The 22,442-nt window shown below is 43.8% G+C and overlaps 2 protein-coding genes across 9 annotated transcripts in view; both read right to left on the reverse strand.

Moving 5' to 3' along the window:
* Positions 1 to 13,617, reverse strand: part of TOR3A (torsin family 3 member A) — a 37,848-nt gene extending 24,231 nt beyond the window's left edge. Inside the window, exons 1-4 of one of the 2 annotated variants that reach the window (XM_019952245.3) lie at positions 13,261 to 13,609; positions 12,012 to 12,125; positions 11,176 to 11,441; positions 9,394 to 9,572 (exon numbers count right to left, since the gene is read on the reverse strand). In XM_019952245.3, coding sequence (XP_019807804.1) covers positions 9,394 to 9,572; positions 11,176 to 11,441; positions 12,012 to 12,125; positions 13,261 to 13,528 — 827 coding nt within the window. In that variant the 5' untranslated portion in view covers positions 13,529 to 13,609. Of the gene's footprint in view, positions 1 to 9,393; positions 9,573 to 11,175; positions 11,442 to 12,011; positions 12,126 to 13,260 lie in introns of both variants that reach the window. The other variant, XM_019952246.3, reaches the window with a different exon arrangement.
* A 3,803-nt stretch (positions 13,618 to 17,420) lies between these two features.
* FAM20B (FAM20B glycosaminoglycan xylosylkinase) overlaps positions 17,421 to 22,442 on the reverse strand; it is a 42,131-nt gene continuing 37,109 nt past the window's right edge. For 5 of the 7 annotated variants that reach the window (XM_073803902.1, XM_004331025.4, XM_073803890.1 and 2 more), the window contains one exon: positions 17,421 to 21,661. In XM_073803902.1, the coding sequence (XP_073660003.1) occupies positions 21,430 to 21,661 (232 nt within the window). In that variant the 3' untranslated portion in view covers positions 17,421 to 21,429. The remainder of the gene's footprint in view (positions 21,662 to 22,442) is intronic. The other 2 variants (XR_004526049.2, XR_002179864.3) reach the window with 2 other exon arrangements.

Genomic DNA, 22,442 nt, shown 5'->3' on the forward strand with positions numbered 1-22,442 from the left:
GCCGTAGCCCTAATCCAAGCCTACGTATTCACCTTACTAGTGAGTCTATACTTGCAGGACAATACATAATGACCCACCAAACCCACTCATATCATATAGTAAACGCCAGTCCTTGACCACTTACAGGAGCTCTCTCAGCATTTCTTACAACATCAGGCCTAATCATATGATTCCACTTCAACTCAATAATCTTACTGACTTTAAGCTTTTTGACAAATACCCTAACAATATACCAATGATGATGAGATATTGTCCGAGAAAGCACCTTCCAAGGCCACCACACACCAACCGTTCAAAAAGGACTTCGATATGGTATAATCTTATTTATCTTATCAGAAGTCCTATTCTTTACAGGCTTCTTCTGAGCCTTTTACCATTCAAGCCTCGCCTCTACTCCTGAATTAGGAGGCTCCTGACCACCAACGGGTATCCACCCTCTAAATCCACTAGAAGTCCCACTCCTCAATACCTCCGTACTATTAGCTTCCGGTGTATCTATCACTTGAGCCCATCATAGTCTCATAGAAGGTGACCGCAAACATATACTCCAAGCTCTTCTCATCACAATCATACTTGGCCTCTATTTCACCCTACTTCAAGCATCAGAATACTATGAAGCCCCATTTACAATCTCAGACGGAGTCTATAGCTCTACCTTCTTCGTAGCCACAGGCTTCCACGGACTACACGTCATCATCGGATCCACTTTCCTTATCGTCTGCTTTATACGCCAAATAATATTCCACTTTACATCAAATCACCACTTTGGCTTTGAAGCCGCTGCTTGATACTGACATTTCGTAGACGTCGTATGATTATTCCTCTATGTATCAATCTATTGATGAGGTTCATAGTCCTTTTAGTATTAACAAGTACAACTGACTTCCAATCAGTTAGTTTCGGTACACCCCGAAAAAGAACAATAAGCCTTTTATTAACGTTACTGACGAATACAACCCTAGCCTTACTACTCATACTTACTGCTTTTTGACTCCCCCAACTAAACGTCTATGCAGAAAAAACCAGCCCTTACGAATGTGGCTTTGACCCAATAGGATCTGCTCGTCTACCCTTTTCCATAAAATTTTTCCTAGTAGCAATTACTTTCCTCCTCTTTGACCTAGAAATTGCTCTCCTACTCCCTTTACCTTGAGCAATCCAAACAAATAACCTAACAACAATACTCCTCATGGCCCTATTCCTGATCTTCCTACTGGCAGCTAGCCTAGCCTATGAATGAACCCAAAAAGGCCTAGAATGAGATAAATATGATACTTAGTTTAAAATAAAACAAGTGGTTTCAACCCACTAGACTGTGATCTAAACTCACAAGTACCAAATGTCCCTAGTCCACATTAACATTTTAATTGCCTTTACAGTATCCCTCACAGGTTTATTAATATACCGATCCCACCTAATATCTGCATTACTATGCTTAGAAGGCATAGTACTATCATTATTCATTCTAGCAGCCCTTACAATCCTAAACACACACTTCACTCTGGCCAACATGATACCAATCATCCTCTTAGTATTTGCAGCCTGCGAAGCAGCTATTGGACTAGCCTTATTAGTCATAGTTTCCAACACGTATGGTACTGACTACGTACAAAACCTTAACCTCCTTCAATGCTAAAATTTATCGTTCCTACTATTATACCTTTAACTTGACTATCAAAAAGTAACTTTATCTGAATTAACACTAACTTTATCTGAATTAACCCACAGTTTACTAATCAGCTTTACAAGCTTACTTCTACTTAACCAATTTAACGATAACAGCCTCAACTACTCTTTAACATTTTTCTCTGACTCCCTTTCCGCACCACTCTTAATATTAATATGACTTCTCCCCTTGATGTTAATAGCAAGCCAATCTCACCTCCTAAAAGAACCACTTGCCCGAAAAAAACTCTACATTACAATACTAATTATACTACAAATCCTCTTAATTATAACCTTTACTGCTATAGAACTAATTATGTTTTATATTACATTTGAAGCCACATTAATTCCTACTCTCATTATCATTACCCGTTGAGGCAACCAAACAGAACGACTTAACGCAGGGCTCTACTTCTTATTTTATACATTCATGGGATCTCTCCCCTTACTAGTAGCACTAACGTATCTACAAAATACAGTAGGCTCCCTAAATTTCCTATTATTACAATACTGAGCCCAACCATTATCAACTTCCTGATCTAACACTTTCATATGATTAGCTTGCATAATAGCCTTCCTAGTAAAAATACCCCTTTACGGACTACATCTTTGATTACCCAAAGCACATGTAGAAGCCCCCATTGCAGGCTCAATAGTCCTTGCAGCTGTACTACTAAAGCTCAGAGGCTATGGAATACTACGAATCACATCAATTCTTAATCCCCTAACAGAACACATAGCCTACCCTTTCCTTGTACTATCCCTATGAGGAATAATCATAACCAGTTCTATCTGTTTACGCCAAACAGATCTAAAATCACTAATCGCATACTCCTCAGTCAGCCACATAGCACTCGTCATTGCAGCCATCCTTATCCAAACCCCTTGAAGTTACATAGGAGCTACCGCCTTAATAATTGCCCATGGCCTTACATCCTCCATATTATTCTGTTTAGCAAATTCAAACTACGAACGTATTCATAGCCGAACCATAATCCTAGCACGAGGCCTACAAATTTCTTTCCCACTAATAGCTACCTGATGACTATTAGCAAGCCTAACAAACCTCGCCCTACCCCCTACCATCAACCTGATCGGAGAACTGCTCGTAATTATATAAACTTTCTCGTGATCAAACCTCACTATCATCCTTATAGGAACAAATATTGTAATTACAGCCCTCTACTCCCTATACATACTAATCATAACACAACGCAGCAAACACACACCATATTAACAACCTTACCCCTACTTTTACACGGGAACATACCTTAATAGCCCTACACATTATCCCCCTCCTACTCCTGTCACTAAACCCTAAAATCATTTTAGGGCCTCTCTATTGTAAGTGTAGTTTAAAAAAACCGTTAGTTTGTGAAACTAAAAACAGAAGACAAAAACTTCTTACTTACCGAAAAAGTATTGCAAGAACTGCTAATTCATGCCCTCCACACTTAACAATGTGGCTTTTTCAAGCTTTTAAAGGATAGTAGTTATCTATTGGTCTTAGGAACCAAAAAATTGGTGCAACTCCAAATAAAAGTAATAAACTTATTTACTTCTTCCGCCCTACTCACACTACTCATACTGATCGCCCCTGTTATAGCATCTAGTACAAACCTCTACAAAAACAACAAGTACCAACATTATGTAAAAAATATAACCCTCTTTGCTTTCATCACCAGCCTGATCCCAATAATAATATTTATCCACACAAATCAAGAAATACTCATCTCAAACTGACACTGAATTACTATCCATACCCTTAAACTAACACTCAGCTTTAAAATAGACTACTTTTCACTTATATTTATGCCTGTAGCACTATTCATTACATGGTCTATCATAGAATTTTCAATATGATACATGCACTCCGACCCTCACATCAACCAATTCTTCAAATATCTACTTATCTTCCTCATTACCATACTTATCCTCGTCACAGCTAACAACCTCTTCCAATTATTTATCGGATGAGAGGGAGTAGGAATTATATCTTTCCTATTAATTGGCTGATGATTCGGACGAACAGACGCTAATACAGCCGCTCTTCAAGCAATCCTATATAACCGTATCGGAGACATCGGATTCCTTCTATCCATAGCCTGATTCCTACATAATACAAACGCATGAGACTTACAACAAATCTTCACACTTAACCAAAATCCCCCAATCCTCCCTCTTATAGGACTCACATTAGCCGCAGCTGGAAAATCAGCCCAATTTGGTCTACACCCCTGACTACCCTCAGCAATAGAAGGTCCCACTCCAGTTTCAGCCCTACTCCATTCAAGCACAATAGTCGTAGCGGGAATTTTCCTACTTATCCACTTCTACCCTCTAACAGAAAATAACAAATTTATTCAAACAATAATACTTTCTCTAGGTGCCCTCCCCACCCTATTCACAGCTATCTGTGCCTTAACCCAAAATGATATCAAAAAAATCATTGCTTTTTCCACCTCCAGTCAACTTGGCCTAATAATAGTGACATTAGGCCTCAACCAACCACACCTAGCATTCCTGCACATTTGTACACATGCTTTCTTCAAAGCTATGTTATTCCTATGTTCCGGCTCCATCATTCACAATCTAAACAATGAACAGGACATTCGAAAGATAGGAGGACTATACAAAATCCTTCCCTTCACTACAACTGCCCTAATCATCGGCTGCTTCGCACTAACAGGAATACCATTTCTCACAGGATTCTACTCTAAAGACCTCATCACTGAAGCCGCCACTTCATCTTATACCAACGCCTGAGCCCTACTACTAACACTAATCGCCACCTCCCTAACAGCTATTTACAGCACTCGCATTATTTTCTTTACTTTACTAGAACAACCTCGCTTCCCTCCTCTCTTAAACATTAATGAAACTAACCCCATACTAATTAACCCTATTAAACGCCTATTAATCGGAAGCATCTTTGCCGGATTTATTCTCTCCAACAGTATACCCCCAATAACTACCCCTCTAATAACTATACCTTTATACCTAAAACTAACAGCCCTTATAGTAACAACCCTAGGCTTTATTCTCGCATTCGAAATTAACACCTACTCAAAAAACCTAAAGTATCCCTATCCATCAGACTCTACTAAATTCTCTACCCTGCTAGGTTATTTCCCTACAATCATACATCGCTTACCCCCTCACCTAATCCTAACAATAAGCCAGAAATTTGCAACCTCCTTGCTAGACCTAGCCTGAACAGAAACCATTCTACCAAAAACTATAGCTCTCATTCAACTAAAGGCCTCCACACTAACTTCAAACCAAAAAGGCCTTATCAAACTCTACTTCCTATCTTTCCTCATCACTATAACCCTTAGCATGCTACTATTTAATTACCCCGAGTAATCTCCATAATAACCACCACACCAATAAACAAAGACCATCCAGTAACAACAACCAACCAAGTGCCGTAACTATACAATGCAGCAATCCCTATAGCTTCCTCACTAAAAAATCCAGAATCCCCTGTATCATAAATGACTCAATCCCCTAACCCATTAAACTCAAACACAACATTCACTTTTCCACCCTCTAAAACATACAACACCACTAAAAATTCTACCACCAAACCTAAAAGAAATCCCCCTAGTACAACTTTATTAGAAACCCAAACCTCAGGATACTGCTCAGTAGCTATAGCCGTTGTATAACCAAACACAACTAACATTCCTCCCAAATAAATCAGAAATACTATTAGACCTAAAAACGAACCCCCAAAACTAAAAACAATTCCACATCCCATAGCACCACCCACAATCAACCCTAAACCACCATAAACAGGTGAAGGCTTTGAAGAAACCCCCACAAGACTAATTACAAACATAGTGCTCATAATAAAAACAATATATATTGCCATTATTCTCACATGGACTCCAACCACGACCAATGACATGAAAAATCATCGTTGTAATTCAACTACAAGAACCTTAATGACCAACATCCGAAAAACACACCCACTAATAAAAATTCTCAATGACACATTTATTGATCTTCCCACTCCATCTAACATCTCCTCATGATGAAACTTTGGCTCCCTACTAGGCCTCTGCCTAATCATACAAATCCTAACAGGTTTATTCCTAGCAATACACTACACGCCAGACACCTCAACTGCCTTTTCATCAGTCGCACACATCTGTCGAGACGTTAACTACGGTTGACTCATTCGATATTTACACGCAAATGGAGCCTCTATATTCTTCATCTGCCTTTACGCCCACATCAGACGCGGCCTATACTATGGCTCTCATATATTCCAAGAAACATGAAACACTGGCGTACTCCTACTATTAATAGTTACAGCTACTGCATTCGTAGGCTATGTCCTACCCTGAGGACAAATATCATTCTGAAGCGCAACCGTTATCACTAATCTCCTATCAGCAATCCCTTACATTGGCACTACCTTGGTAGAATGAATCTGAGGCGGGTTTTCCGTAGATAAAGCAACACTAACACGTTTCTTCGCTTTCCACTTTATCCTCCCATTCATCATCACAGCATTAGTAGCTGTTCACCTGCTATTCCTACACGAAACAGGATCCAATAACCCCACAGGAATCCCATCCAACATAGATATAATCCCATTCCACCCTTACTACACAATCAAAGACACCCTAGGCGCTTTACTATTAATCCTAACCCTGCTAGCACTAACTCTATTCACACCTGACCTATTAGGAGACCCCGATAACTATACCCCAGCAAATGCACTAAGCACCCCTGCACACATCAAACCAGAATGATACTTCCTATTTGCATACGCAATCTTACGATCAATTCCCAATAAACTAGGAGGAGTACTAGCACTACTACTTTCCATCCTCATCCTAATCTTTATTCCAATACTTCAAACATCCAAACAACGAAGTATAATATTCCGACCCTTTAGCCAACTCTTATTTTGAACTCTAATCGCAGACCTCCTAACCTTAACATGAATCGGAGGCCAACCTGTAGAACACCCATACATCATCGTAGGCCAATTAGCATCTATCCTATACTTTCTCCTAATCTTAGTGCTAATACCAACAATCAGCCTTATTGAAAATAAACTCTTAAAATGAAGAGTCTTTGTAGTATAACGAAATACCCCGGTCTTGTAAACCGGAAAAGGAGAACCCCATTCCTCCCTAAGACTCAAGGAAGAGACGTTAAACCTCACCACCAACACCCAAAGCTGGAATTCTACATAAACTATTCCTTGAAAAAGCTTATTGTAGAGTTACCATAACACTACAGTACTATGTCAGTATTAAAAGTAATCTGTTTCAAAAACATTTTATTGTACATATCACATACACATATACACATGCATATTAATATTTGTCTCTTCTTGTAAATATTCATATGTACATGCTATGTGTTATTGTGCATTCATTTATTTTCCATACGGTAAGTTAAAGCTCGTATTAAATTTCATTAATTTTACATATTACATAATATGCATACTCGTACATATTATATGTCCCCTAACAATTTTATTTCCATTATATCCTATGGCCGCTCCATTAGATCACGAGCTTAATCAGCATGCCGCGTGAAACCAGCAACCCGCTCGGCAGGGATCCCTCTTCTCGCACCGGGCCTATACTCCGTGGGGGTAGCTAATGGTGATCTTTATAAGACATCTGGTTCTTACTTCAGGACCATTTTAACTTAAAATCGCCCACTCGTTCCTCTTAAATAAGACATCTCGATGGACTAATGACTAATCAGCCCATGCTCACACATAACTGAGATTTCATACATTTGGTATTTTTTATTTTGGGGGGGGGCCTTTAAAAACTTTAAAAAGTTTTTAAAAATGGATTAAAGACTTGAACTTAAGACCGGAAACTATGAAATTCCTAGAGGAAAACATAGGTGGTAAGTTACTTCGCATTGGTCTTAGCAAATATTTTTTGGATTTGACACCAAAAGCTAAGGCAACAAAATCAAAAATAAACAAGTGGGACTACATCAAACCAAAAAGCTCCTGCACAGCAAAGGAAACCATCAACAATACAAAAAGGCAGGGACTTCGCTGAGGTCCAGTGGTTAAGACTCTGCGCTCTCAATGTAGGGGGCCCAGGTTCGATCCCTGGTCAGGGAACTTGATCCCACATGCTGCAACTAATAGCCCGCATGCCACACCTAAAGATCCCGCACGCAGCAACAAAGATCCTGTGTGGCACAACTAAGACCCAGTGTGGCCAAATAAATAAATAATAAAACAGCAACCTACTAAATGGGAGAAAATATTTGCAAATCATATATCTGATAACGGGTTAGTATCCAAAACATATAAAGAACTCATACAACTCAATAGCAAAAAAATAGTCCAATTAAAAAATGGGCAGATCTGAATTGACATTTTTCCAAAGAAGACATACAAGTAGCCAACAGGTAGACAAAAGGTGCTCAACATCACTAATCATGGGGGATATTATGGAAATCATAACAGGTATGAGATACCACCTCATACCTTTTAGAATGGCTATCATTAAATAGACAAGAAATAACCAGTGTTGGTAAGGCTGTGGAGAAAAGGGAACCCTTGTGTATTCCTGGTGGGAAAATAAATTGGTGCAACCACTATGGAAAACAGTATGGAGGTTCCTCAAAAAATTAAAAATACAACTACCATATGATCCAGCAATTCCACTTCTGGGCATTTATCCAAAGATAATGAAAACACTAACTTGAAAAGATATCTGCACGCCTATGTTCACTGTAACATTATTCACAATAGCCAAGATAAGAAATAACCTGTGTCCATCAACAGATGAATGGATATAGAAAAAAATGTGTGTGTGTGTGTATACATACATACACACACACACACACACACACACACACACACACACATAATGGAATATTATTCAGCCATAAAAAAGAAGGAAACCTTGCTATTTGCAACAACATGGATGGACCTTGAAGGCATTATGCTGAGTGAAATAGGTCAGACAGAGAAAGATGAATGAGACAAATACTGTACAAACTTCAAGTAATAAATAAGTCATGGGGATGTAATGTACAGCATGGTGGCTTTAGTAACTAATACTGTAGTGCATATTTGGAAGTTGTTAAGAGAGTACATATTAAAAGTTCTCATCACAAGAACAAAAACGTTTTGTAACTAGTATGGTGACAGGTGTTAACTAGACTTACTGTGATCACCTCACAATATAAACAAATAGCTAATCACGTTGTCCACCTGAAACTAATATGTCAATTATACCTCAATTAAAAAAGAACACTTAATGTCCTTCTAAGAGGGGACTCCCAGTGTCCCTCTCTCAGGAGGCTATGTACTAACTGGGGAGTCTGAGGGGAGCCTCCCCATCCTAAGAGAACCATGGAGGAGGTCAGATGAGGGACAGCTTGTCCTCCCCAGGCTGGTCCTGGGAGCTAGTTAGCTGGCCTGTGCTGGGGGAGGGGATGTCAGAGTCCTTCAGAAGTGCTTGGCAGAATCAAGGCAGGAGCAGGGAGACCTAAGGCTCTCCGCCCCTGCTGCCACCCAGTCAGCTGGGCTTCTGTTTTCTCTCCCGGAGTTTGTGTTGGTCTCCCTTGTGGAAAAGGGTGGGCAGCCTAGAAAAGCGTGGAAGCCCTCCACCGCCGGCTTACAGGCCAAGTAACAGCTCCCAGGCCTGGCACACACAGCGCCTGGACAGGGTTCTTCCTCCCCTCACCCAGTCCTCCTGACTGTCGTTCCCCAGACCTTACCTGAGAAAAAGAAAGATGGTTCTCGGGGACTTGGCCCTCGGGTTCTCGGGGGCCTGGCGTTCCAGGTGTGGCCTGAGGGCCTCTAGCAGTCCTGGGTGCAGCTTCTCAGCCTCATCTAAAATGAACAGGGTCTGGTGGCAGTGCTCCTGCGTCTTCCTGATCTGGCCTGCCAGCTGCTCCTGCACAGAATACAGGGAGCTGCTGAGGTGCAGTGAGAGGCACCTTCTACCCCCGCGGGCCCTGGTGAGGCACTGGTTTCCCCAGGGCGCCTGCAATGGATCACCTGGAGCTGGCTTCCACCGCAGAACCACCAATCCAAACCTCTGGGGGTGGAGCTAGGGCATCTGCCTCTAATGAGCTTCCCAGGTGATTCTCCTGAGCTCTGAGGTTTGAAAGCCAACTAGGTGGAGCCAGCCTGGGGAAAGGAAGAGAGCCTTTGGGAAGTGGCCCCAGCCATGCTCCCTCCCCTTCAGGATGAGGTTCCATCCCAGAACTAACCCTAACTCACCCTCCCCAGGGATAGGATTCAGGCTTTCTCAGGGGGGGTGACAGGCAGAGATAGGCTTGAATGCCCACAGGTGCCGTCTTGAACTCCCACAAGCAGAGCACCCGCTGGCACCAGGCTGGGCTCTCGGGGAAGAACCCAGGGGAGGACCTGTTTGGGACCCAGCCAACTCAAAACTGGGGTTCCCCACCCCAGGCAGGATTGTAAGCCCTCTAGTGAAAAGATGCTGCTCTACAGGGTTCAGGAGAACAGGGCCAGCTCCTGCCCCAGGGTGGGGTGTTTTAGCAGAGCCCACACTCACCATCCACCTCTAGCCTTCCTGGATTCTGACTTCAGCCCCATCTCCCCATAGTGTGTGTGAGAGGATAGGCAGGGATGAGAGTGATTTTCACAGCGAGGAAGCTGAGATTCACAGCTGTTTTACTGCAAAGCCAGCCAGTTCTTTCTGGGAAGGCCCGGCTGACCAGCTGCCTGCCCTTAGAACACATTAGCCTACCCCTGCCCTCCTGGGCTGCACTGAAAGATTGCCAGGCAAGCTGTCCTCAAAGGCTTACATAATCTTCCCAGGTTAACACACTACAAATATTGGAACTAAAAGCCAAACGTAGACACAACCACCTCTGTCATGCTGCAGTGGGGTCTGGTCATCGTCTGGCTAACATGTCTGAATGAAACCCAAAATAGCAGAGCAGCAGAGACACTTTCTGCTCTCCACTTGTTGACATATAATGAGTAGTTTGGGGAAGACATGGAAAAATCACTTTCGATAAGCCTGTTTAAAAAAACAGTGGGATATGCAACTTTCTGTCCAATATAATTACAGTGACATAAAAGAGCACAGGGGAATGGCCTGAAGGAAGTACACCAAAATGCTAACTGTGGGGGTGTCTGTGTGGGGAGATCATGATAAAGTTTTTGCTTTCTCTGTTCCACACTTCCTGAGGCCTTTCCACTACTCCTGTGACAGAAAAATCAACACACGAAGTCTCTGGTTAAGCTCAGTGTCTGGCCTCTCCTGTATGGCTGGGAGGGCGACAGCTCGGGACGAATAGCGTTTGGGACATCACTCTTTCCTCCACATGTTCAGGGCCTCATCTGTGTGGAGTGGATGCCTCTGTGGGTTACAGGTTCCCTTGCAACTGCGCCCCCGTCCTCCAACCGCCACACCCAGGGCTGGCTTCAGCCCCCCTCCCAGCACGGGGGCCTGCGCCTCAGCTGCCGGAGCCTTAGCCGGGCTCGGCCCCACTAGCCCAGCTCCCCGGCACGGCCGGCCTCACCTGGTACAGGTCCACATACTTGTGGTGAGGAAAGTGCAACGTGGCGATGAACACCTTGACACAGTCGCTCCTCAGCCCGTCCCGGTACAGGTTCTCTGCCAGCATCCGCGCCACGAAGTTCTTGCCTGTGCCAGACCAGCCGTGGAACGACAGAGCCAGGGCCTTGTCTGGCTGGGGCAGCTCCAAGTAGCCCCTGGCTGCTGTCAGGACCAGCTCCCGGGCCAGGTGCTGGCCGTGCAGGCGCACGCGCAGATCCGCCTCTAGGCCTAGGGCCAGGAAAGAGCCATGCTGAGAGGTGCCCACAGGTGCATCCCCACCAGGCTTGGCGACAGCTGAGAGACTGAGCGTCTATGAGGTGGGAGCCATCCTGTTTGGTGGCCTCAGGACAAGAAGCCACTGGGCAGACCTTGCAGCAGAAGAGATTCAGGGCTATTTTCTGAAGAGTATGAGAAATCAATGTTGACTTCACCCTTTCTGAAGGTCCTGAAGACACCCCAGAAAGGTTGGCAGAATCCCATCCGGATGAGGAAGTTGCTCCCACCCAGAAGTTTCAGGACCCCCTAAATATTTTATGGAGACACCCTCATTTTATTCATTCTAATTCAATTCAGCAAACACCTAGTGGAGGCAGCTAGTGTGTGCAAAGCCCTCCTCCAAGGCTTTCCTTCCTCTCAGCCATGAGGTTGCAGGGTTTCGATCAGGAGCCGTGGTGGAGACAGGGAGGGTGTGCTGCCAGCTGTGGGCAGGCAGAGGTTGGGTCCCTTCATCCTAGCATTTTCCTGAATTACCTCCCCTCCCCACAGATTCCTGGGCCTGAGGGTCATGTAAGGTCCAACCTGTGAAGTTATTGATGATCCTGCAGTCCCCACTGTCACAACAGTCCCGGAAGCTGCAGTACCAGGTGGTCAGGATATCCAGGTACTGCTGGCCCAACAGGGGAAGGCTCCAGCCTGGAAAAGGAGGAGCTGTGAGACAGGGACGGAGCCCAGGGCCCGGGGAGAGCTGAGCACTGCCTCCCTTCTCCCGTCCTCTCTCCAGAGCCACTCCCTGCTGCCCTGCCCTGGGCCTTCCTTGTGCCGCACTAGGGAATGGGCACAAATGGGCACCTCCGGCTATGAGGAAGTAGATGGCCTTGCTATATATAGATGCAGCTCCGGCTGCAGCAAAAGCTCAGTTTACTCAACAAATAAGCCTTAAGCATTTGTGCCAGACGTGTAAGAAACCCAAGCCCTGCCTGCAAGGAGTTTGGAGCCTAGGAGGGAGACACATAGTAACTGGTGATTATCATTCTTCCTACTTGCTTTGGATTGCAGAATCATCTGATCACGGCCAACCCCAAGTGTCTCGATTCTTTTATCAAATGTCAATTTGAATATGCCCAGCATTAGCAAAAACGAAACAAAAACCATTCACTGGAATTTAGAACTCTCGATTTAAATGGAAGATGTTTCTAGCACCACTGCAGCATTACCGTTACAGTACTATTACAGGACCTAGAAGTAACGACATCGACTGCAAGGAGCTTCAGAGATCACTGGGTCCACGACCGTGACGTGACAACCCTGCCTCACAATTTGTCAGTGACAGAGAATAAATCAGAACTCAGGTCCGGTGGACTCACAGCCCAGCCTCCGCCGCCATAAGCAGCAAAGGGGAAGAAGGTACTTGGGGGTGTATCCAACCGGGGACTTTCCTTAAAGCCATCAAGAAGGTGGGCAAGGGCAGCTCCTTGGAATGATGCCAGGGCAGGTTCGGAGACAGCAAGGAAGTGTGATCCGTCTGGAGGAGTCAAGAACGGGTGACGTGGGGGAGCGCAGCCAAGTCCACTCGTAGGCACTAGGGCGCTGCGCCAGGGCTGGGAAGGAGGGCAGTGACGGGCCTTCCTGGTCCCGCAGAGGCTCCCTGCCCTCAGCCTGGCCCAAAGGCTGGGCGGAATAGCAAAGCCGGCGGCTAAGGCGCCCGCCTCGTGACCCCGGTCACAATGGCCCAGAGCAGGCGCGAGGCTCTGACCTCCGTGCCCAGATTCCATCGTGCCTCGCGCACCCAGTCCGCGCTCTCCCGCCCTCCTGAGCCGGCGGGTCTTACCCAGGGGCCGCGCCGGCTCCTCCTCATCCTGCCTGCATCCCTCGGGCCACACGCGGCAGCTGAAGAGAGCCCAGTAGCGTCTGCAGAGGGCGCCGGCCGCCCTCAGCCGCTCCCGCAGGCCCTGGAAGGCCGGGCAGGACCCGGCCTCACCCGCCTCCTCGGCTCCCTCTCTCGGCCTCGCGCGGCCGCCGTCTCCCCACGTGCCCGGGGGCGGCAGCAGCAGCAGCAGGAGCAGGAGCCAGAGCGGACTCCGCGGGCCGCGAAGCATGGCCGGGTCGGCAGCCGGTCCCGCCGCCGCCCGTCCTCCACGGCCCTTTCCAGCCCCGGGTGGGCGGGCGGCGCCGGCACTTCCGAGGCGCGGATTGGCCGGGGATTGGCGTTGCCACGGGAACCGCAGGCGGGCAGAGCTCGCCTCCCATGTGACCCAGGGCGAGCCAGACGCCGGCCGGGAACCGAAACCCGGATGGTGCCCCGGAGGGCATCCCGAGGCCGCTTGCAGGCGCCGCCCACCCACCGGGGACTCGCTGCCAGGCAGCAAGCAGTCTCTTCTGGGTGATTGTGGTTGCAAAGAAGTTGAAGTCGGGCCTTAAGATGGCCACTGTCAGTAATCACCCAGATACTTCCGGCTCTGGTGGCCCATCTGAGGCCTACTTAACACGGGCACCCACTTGTGCCCTGTCCCGTGTCTGCAGATCAACTTCTTGCCAACCTGTTAGACGAAGTCGGGCAACCATCTCACCCAGGAGTTTGAGTTGGCCAGGGCAGTCAGCCGGGGCCTGGCTCCTCTACAATGGGAAATGAAACAGAGTAGCAAATAATCAGCAGGTTTCCACAGCTGGAGTCCACCAAAAGCAAGAGGAAGCTGGTGGGCTCCAGTCTGGAGATATTGGGGCTTTGGAAGCTCCCAGAGCCATGGGAAAATCACGAGGTCTCATACCAATGTTATCATAGCCCATTAAAAACAAGTTAGGCCGAGTACTGGGTGCACTTCCTTGGCTTTAAGTTTGCAACTTTCAAATGCTTGTGGCTGTGAGCAGCTTCTCAGACACCACTGGCAAAAGACCTTGGAGCCTCTTTCCTGGGACTCTGTTCTCATAACCTGAGCAGGTAACAAGGTCGCTACATTTTGGAAGAGCTTAATGCATTTTCCAAAATCACCTGAGTTACTGAAGCCACTGGCCTAAGAGCCGTCTTGTCCTAGAAAGAAACTGCTGTCTCGAAATCATGGGACTTGACTAATTTCATAGGCTCAGTGGCTTTGAGGCTGGCCTCTCCATACAATAAGGTGAATCCTAGCACCAGATCTGTCACAGCCAAACTGATTCATATGTTCGTCCCAGTCTCTTAGATAACACTCAACGCCAGGTCTGTTCCTTCCTCAAGAGCTCACCAAATGTGCTCCTGCCTTTAATTCAAACAGCAATAGAGAAAGAAAAAGACTTACAAAAACAAATCCAAAACAATGAACAAAATGGCAATAAGAATATACATATTGATAATTTACAAAAGAGGAAAGAAAAAAAAAGACAAGACAAACAGCTGCATATATCAGATAAGCACCTGTGTGAGGATACCAAGAAAGTGAAATTGAAAAGCTACATTATGTATGCATATTGTATGTTTTAGTCATTCAGAGGGACGTCAGAACTGAACTCAAACCTTCCACAGAGCAGTTGCTAGTACACCAGCACTGAGTTGTCTGCAGTCAAGCTCGTGAAACCCTTGGAAGGACAGTTAACAAGGAACACACCATTATGCTTATTTGGAAATTGAAAACATTAACTCATTCAATAAATGTTGTTTGAGCATGAATGGCAATCTAGTATAGTGATTAACTGAATGGCCCCTTTTCTGATATGTCACTTTGGGTGTTACTTAACTGTGCTATGCCTCAGTTTCCCCACCTCTAAGAGGGGATAATAAAATGGTCACTTCATAGGCATGCTGTGAGGGCTAATGAGCTTATTCAGTTCTACATTAACCTTTATTATTGTAAATGCCCCCGCCTTGGAGGAGACTGGTCTACACAGGAGGCTTTGGAAGACTTTATTTACACTTGTGAGCTTCACAGGTGAATTTATGGTGATAAAATTACTAGTATTTACCCTGGCTTCTTTTTTTAAAAAACCCATGTTTTAAGACTATGGAAATAATTCTCTACTGGTAACTTTCATGTAGGTCTGATAATTTTTGAGATTGGATTTTTATTTGGAGTTCACATTTCATGGTAAATAAAGCAGGTAGCTTGGAAGTTCTTGGACAATTTGATTTCAAGACACCTTTTTCCGGAAAGAGTAAACTTTTTTTTTTTTTACCAGATCAGTCCCACATAGAAACAATGAATCCAAACACCAGTTTTTAGCTAAGCCTCTATTTCAAGTAAATTGCTAATATTTCATTCTCAGTGCTTGGAAGCTACTGGTTGTAACTCTAGGAGCAAGATCTCATAGATGATGGGGACATCTAGAGGCTTTTGTGAAAACTACGGGTAGCTTTGATTCCTTAGTGCTACTCATGAATGGCCCAAGGACCAGTGGCACTGGCATTGCCCTGGAGCTTGTTAGAAATGCAAACTCAGGCCCCAAACCTACTCAATCAAAATATGCATTTTAGCACAGTCTTTCAAAGAGAAAATGGGCACACAGCACCTTTATTGAGGTCATCTGAATGGGACCTAGCTTTGCAATTAGACAACTTCCCTACCCCGCTGAAGGCCGTCAGAACACCATCCGCCTTGAAAACAACCTTTGGGTAAAAATCAAGTCTTGATCGCCAAATAAATTTGGCATGTAATAAGCAAACTCTGAAAAGATAAAATGAATGTTTCACAGCTAATCTATAAGCCAATGGCTCCTTTAACACCTATGAAGAGCAACTGAAGCATCACAGTGGACTGAGACTTCCTTTCAAGAGGCAGGGCACACCTGATGAAAACCAAAGGAAACCCCTGAAGGGTTATTTCTGGTGACCCACGTACTGAAAACAGAGTACAGGCCCAGGAAGCTCTGTGTCTTCCACACACACACACGGCTTTGCATTTCTGGAGTCGGGTTCTACACACACCACACGTCAAGCCTGGATTGATCTCCCCTTCTTCCCCAAGGTAGGTCTGCCTACCTCTCACTCTCAACCTCCTGTGATTCTTTCCTGCTCCTTATTTCCACTCTAATTCACACGATTCCTGAGGCATTTGGTACTTCACAAGTAGTCTCTTCTGCTAGGACTATGGGCTCCTTGAAGGAAGGGACAGTCATTATCATCTTGATGGCCTCCAGCACAAGGCCCAAGTGTCTACTGAAGACCAGTACTTTACACACTGTGACTTCATTCTCTAATTCCCTCGGATTTATAAAGTGGCTTATCTTACAGAATTCACCCATGCTAAACCAGTGGTTATGACCATTCTTGTCTATTTTACAAAATGAGGGCTGCTAAAAATCAGTTTTTATAGGCAAATACAGTGGGTAAAATGAGCCCATAATAGAACCTCTCCCTCCTTACTCCCAGCTGCCTTTTCAGGCTTTAATACTGGTCTTTCTGGTATGCTTGAGAAGAAAATGAAATCTCACCTGGAAAATGATCGTATGAGGTGAGTCAGCGAGGAACCTGTTAACTAGGCTTTAGCCTCCCTTTGGTATTCAAGTGCAAGTGACAAAAACTGGCACAAACAAAAATGCTACAAATCAAGTAAAAATCTTGAGAACTCTGCTCAGTTGTTTGGTTGAGGTTTATGATGCTGCATTTCCATTTCAAAATTTAAAAGTCTGGGTGTCCTAAGAATTATAATCAGGGCAGCTGGTCTCTTCTTCCAGGCCTCTATGATACTGTGCTGACAAGTTCTTTGGGATTCATAATTCTTTATCTCTAAAGAAGCTGAAAGAAAGAAGTTAACTATTAAATAAACAAAAAGCACCTAAGAATTATCCTACTGAAATTCTCGGTTCAGTCACAACCTGATATGGGCCTTCTGAAGACTAGTGAGAAGTGTAAAGGTCTCATCCGTAGATTCTGTGAAACAATCCCTGTGGAAGTTTATGTGGATGAAGAAGATGTAATCTTCTGTCCCCTAACAAAACAGGAAATCGCAATTGAAAACAATGGAAGTATCCTGAACCGGGGTGGGGAGGTGGGGAAAGAATGAGGAAAAGATGGTACATCAGTACTTATTAAAATCTTTATTCATTTTCTTTCTTTCAGAACTGAAACCCACAGAACACATTAGAAATTTAGGTGCATATCTGTCTTGTTTGGTATCTTACCAAGCACAACCTCTATTTGTGCAACAGCTCTGAGAGGAAATCCTTGGCAGATCAAAACAGAGGGTAGTGGTTCCTACACCTCTCTTTGAAGCAAATAAATTAACTTCCCAGTAAGTTATTCCCAGTTCCCCCACAGACATTTTGTATTTGTGAGTAACACCTTAGTTCCTTAAAACCCTGTGGCAGTAGAGTATCCAGCCCTCACCTTTTCAACCCAGACTTGAGGCGTCGAAGGGGGAAAGCTGGCCTTCCCCTGCACAACAGTCTCATGAGGCTGGTCTATGTGCCTCGGGCGTCGGCCCTGGCTAGCACAGGAGGTGTTTGCTGAACGGATATCTTTATGTCACTTAGATTCACTCTCAGAGACTAAGAGAACCTTTTCCTAGCTTCAGGTTCTTCAGCAACAGTGTTTCCCTGTGTCAAAATAAATACATTTTTTCTTGTTAGAATACATATATGACTATATATATACATATACCTTGACTCATGTTTCCTGAAGCCCAAGCTCACAAGACGACTCACATAAGACAGCTCACTGATAGATGCTGTTTACCATCATTTGAGGTGTGGTCAGGTAATGGTCAAACAAGAATACGGAAGCTGTGGAGAAGGGAGAGTGAAGGAACATGGTGGATGGGAGGGGAAGGCCAAAAGTCTTTTTTTTTTTTTTTTTAAAGAAAGGAAAAGATGGATTTCTTTGGAAGAACTTGTTGCCTTCAGGTGACATGGAATTTCTGCCATGTATAGGATTCATCTTTCCCAAAATAATAGGATGTACCTGAATTCTCCCATTTCCTTATTAGATTTCATTTGACATATTAATCCTGAGTGCAAATAGGGAGAAATGCCTTATTAATAAATTATTGAGCAATACTGAGTAAATCAGATCCTATTAATGTTTTGCACAGAAAATTATTTACCCCCAAAGCCCAAAATATAGCTTCATATTAAATGACAATTCTTGAATGAAACCTCTATACCCATATTCGCCCAAACTATGGAATAAATATATTGGGTTGGCCAAAAAGTTCATTCAGGTTTTTTGTAAGATGGTGTGGAAAACCAGAATGAACTTTTTGGGCAACCCAATATTTAAGAAGTGGAAGAAGGGGGGTAGGAAATGGTACTCAGTTCTGATTTTCTTAGTTTTATAATATTAAAATGTACCCACATCTACCTTTAGATGTTAGCTAGGCACGCCCAGGTTAGGACTGATCAAAAACCCTTCCAATGACCCCTGTTTGATTATAATAGTCCTCGATTCTAAAACATAAACCATAAAGAGGACAGTGTTACAAAACTTAAAAAAAAAGATATCTACCTCTTTTTTGAAACAGAATTTAGTGTTTATGAATTTTAGGGCTATAAGCTTATGGTTGGTTTTTTCCAAGATTCTAAACGTACTTTTGCAGCTTAATCCGATCCTGACTTAGAACATAAATTTATATTCTAAGCATCAGTTCACACCACTCTATTAGCATAATTCTAACTTTAACCACTATACATTTGAACACCTTTTAAGATCATGAATTTTAAAATAGGGAAAGAGAATGAGATTATACATTTTCTGCAATGTTTGGGAAAAAGAATGAGGCATTTTTCAAAGTAGCTTTTCCTCCTACTTTTTTCCTTAGCAGAATCTTCTGCCTTCAACATCATGAATAAAGTTCCCAGTTTGGGAACAGCTCTTATTCATTTCACTGGGGCATACTGAAGGTATCACATGTTTGCAAGAAATTTAGTTCAGCTAACATTTACCAAGGAGAGCAGCGTTGACTTCCTTCCCACTGTCCCTCCAGCTGGCTCCCTGATGCTCTGAGGTAAGCACCATCCAAGGTATTCTCAAGCTCAAATGTGAACTTCCCTGGATGCACATAGTAAATGAGTTTAAATTGGGATTAATGCTTCCTTTTGTTAACACTAGCTCAGTGTTTTGTGCTACTACCTGTCTTCTTAAATTCAATAGCTTTTTAAAAATAACTCAGCCCATTCTGTGTACATCGCCAAATGTACATACTAAGTACAAAAGCGTCCTAATTTCATGTTACTTTAAGTGTTGTCTTTTTTTTTTTTTTTTTGCGGTACGCAGGCCTCTCACTGTTGTGGCCTCTCCCGTTGCGGAGCACAGGCTCCGGACGCGCAGGCTCAGCGGCCATGGCTCATGGGCCCAGCCGCTCCGCGGCATGTGGGATCTTCCCGGACCGGGGCACGAACCCGTATCCCCTGCATCGGCAGGCGGACTCTCAACCACTGCGCCACCAGGGAAGCCCGGTCATGTTACTTTAAATTAGTTTTGGGGTACTCAGTTATCTTTCAATTTGAGAAAATTGGGGCATAAATTCTAAACTATTTTTGAAAGGGTGGCTACCTAAAACTGGTCTCCAATAGCTGGCAGTAAATTTGTTTAACCACACTGTTTAAATATTAGTGTCTGCTTCACAGAAGTCAAAACTGCAACAGTCCCCAGACAAAATGCAGGAGAGAAGCACCCACCTCTGAGGGCACGTGAGTGGGCACACCAGGCCTAGTTTCCTCTGCCCTGTATTTTAATGCAAGTGCTTATATGTCAAATCGCTTTGGCAGAACACAGAACTAAGCCTGTTTTAGCAACTTGAAATTTGAATGTGCTAATAGGAGACGGAAGGACAATACTACATCGTGGGTTCAGAACTCCAAACAAGATTAAATGATGAAATCAGGGTTTGACATAAATCAAAATCTTAAGGCTCTTCCTGGTAACCACCTTAATTTTAAGGCTCAGAAGGCTTAAAATCTTTGTTTCCAGCCTTCCACATGGCCCAAATCACAAGATAGGTCCAGCCACCAGCAGGATCTAAACTATATTATCCGTAGGAGCGAGCTGGCTTTCCTCACAAGAAAGGCACAAGTAGGATCGCCAATCTCTTGGGAACAGCAGCTTTAATGACCAAATGCCTTGAAGACAGAAGTGGAAATTCATTTTAGAAATCAGGATGGCAGAGAAGACAGGCAACCTAACTCTTATTCAAGCTGTTATTTCAGTTTGCTTTGATAATTTGCAAAGGATTTGCCTGCTCTGGGCAAAAGGAAAAAAAAGTCTCCATAACAGAATTGTGTTGTAATGGTTGTAATGGTAGGTTCTCCAGGGACACTCTTTTGGATTAATTTGGACACATTATGAGAATGCAAATCTTACTTAGGTACAAGTCATGCTTGCTTTTATATACGTTAAGAACTTAAATACAGGGGAAACTGTTTTTCACTAATTCAATCACCGCCTTGATTCTGGTTCCACCAAGTAGGTCTCTCTCTCTTCTTCCCTCCTTTAAGAATCATCAAAAGCACCACCTACTCAGTTAAAAGCCCAAACATCTTTCTTGCTTTTGTCTTTCCTCTAATTCTATCTTAAAAACATAGTCCCTCCAACAGAGCATGCTACTTTGGCTCAACAGAATGCTGGGTTACTTGCTGCCACTCCTTAGGAAGCAGTAAAATTTCCAATTTGACTAGTCCTGGTAAGAAAGGACTCAAGAGATTACAAAGTGTTTTCGGAAAATCCACAAGTGTGGAGAAAGGATTATAAGGATGGACTCAAAACACATACTCCAGAACCAACCCCAACATTAATCTATTCAAATATCACACCTCTAATTTGTCCTTTGGCATGAGAATTAATACTGACCAACCGTGACGCCCACTGCTAGAATGGGCATACGCCGAGGAAGTCAGAAGGTGGTTCAGCAGGTACAGCTCCGTGGTCTGAAACTTGTAGTCTTTGCTTCAACTTCTACTACAGCAAACACCAAGGCCACCCTGTCCCCTATCACCAGAATGTGCTGCTGGCCATTTCCAATCCACCTCATACCATTCGGAATTGATTGTGCTGTTTCTCTATCTTTGTAAAAAGAAGTTTCACTTATTTTGTGGAGAATTACAAGTGGGAGAGAGGCATCCTGTCTTCCACCAGCACTGCGTCCATCCCAAACTGGTCAGTGCACTGCTTCACGGTGGCCAGGACACTCAGGAGCCGCTGGTCCACAGCGTCTAGGTGAGGATCAGAGAGCACTGGGGAGATGGGGTCATGGGCCATGGCAGATCTTAAGGCAGACTTCAGCACACCATTCTTCAGGGAGTTCAGTCTGTTCCAGGTAGAAACCCGAATGCTGGGAGAAAAAAAGTTTTAGGACAGGTTACATAAAACCTCTCACTATCAAATGGAGATTAAAGCCCGCATAGCAGACGAAAGTAAAGAAATAATTATGTAAAATATCTCAACTAGAAAAATAATTTCTGTTTTAGAAGTAGCTCTACATTATGAGTAAGTAACATTACCACATTTTGATATTTCTTTCTCAGTAATTAATGAGAAATATATACAATATTTACACATGTTCACTGCAGTGCTATGTGTAACAGGAAAAATGTGAAACAATCTGAATGTCCAACAACTGAGAAATAGTTAAATAAATTATGGCTTATCCATTCAAGGGAATACCATGCAGCCATTAAAAGCAGTTATGAAAATTCAGTGGCATGGGGAAATGCCCATGATATAATATTGAGTCAGGGAAAATAGTTGGAGGGAAAACACTCTTTTACTCCAAACCTGTGGGGAAAGAAAATGTGTGTATAAGCATACATACAAACATACACACACGATTACAATGAAATCACTAGAGTGTTAACAGGAGTTATCCTTACCTCTTAATAAGTAATTTAATTTCCTTCTTTTTATGTTTCTTAATTAAAAATTCTAGCAATATTATAAATAGAAAAAGTTTAAGGATACCTATTTTTCTCAATTATTTTACCAACTAAAGAGGATCTCTTGTTATCTTAGAAAAAAAGTATTTACCTCCCTGTGGGTAATGTGGGAATTACTAGGTATGCATTAAAGTCTGACTCTGCATGAGGCAGGCAACTTGTTCTGCAACCATTTAAAAA

The sequence above is a fragment of the Tursiops truncatus genome, chromosome 1 (genome assembly GCF_011762595.2).
Source record: "Tursiops truncatus isolate mTurTru1 chromosome 1, mTurTru1.mat.Y, whole genome shotgun sequence".
Lineage (NCBI taxonomy): Eukaryota > Metazoa > Chordata > Mammalia > Artiodactyla > Delphinidae > Tursiops > Tursiops truncatus.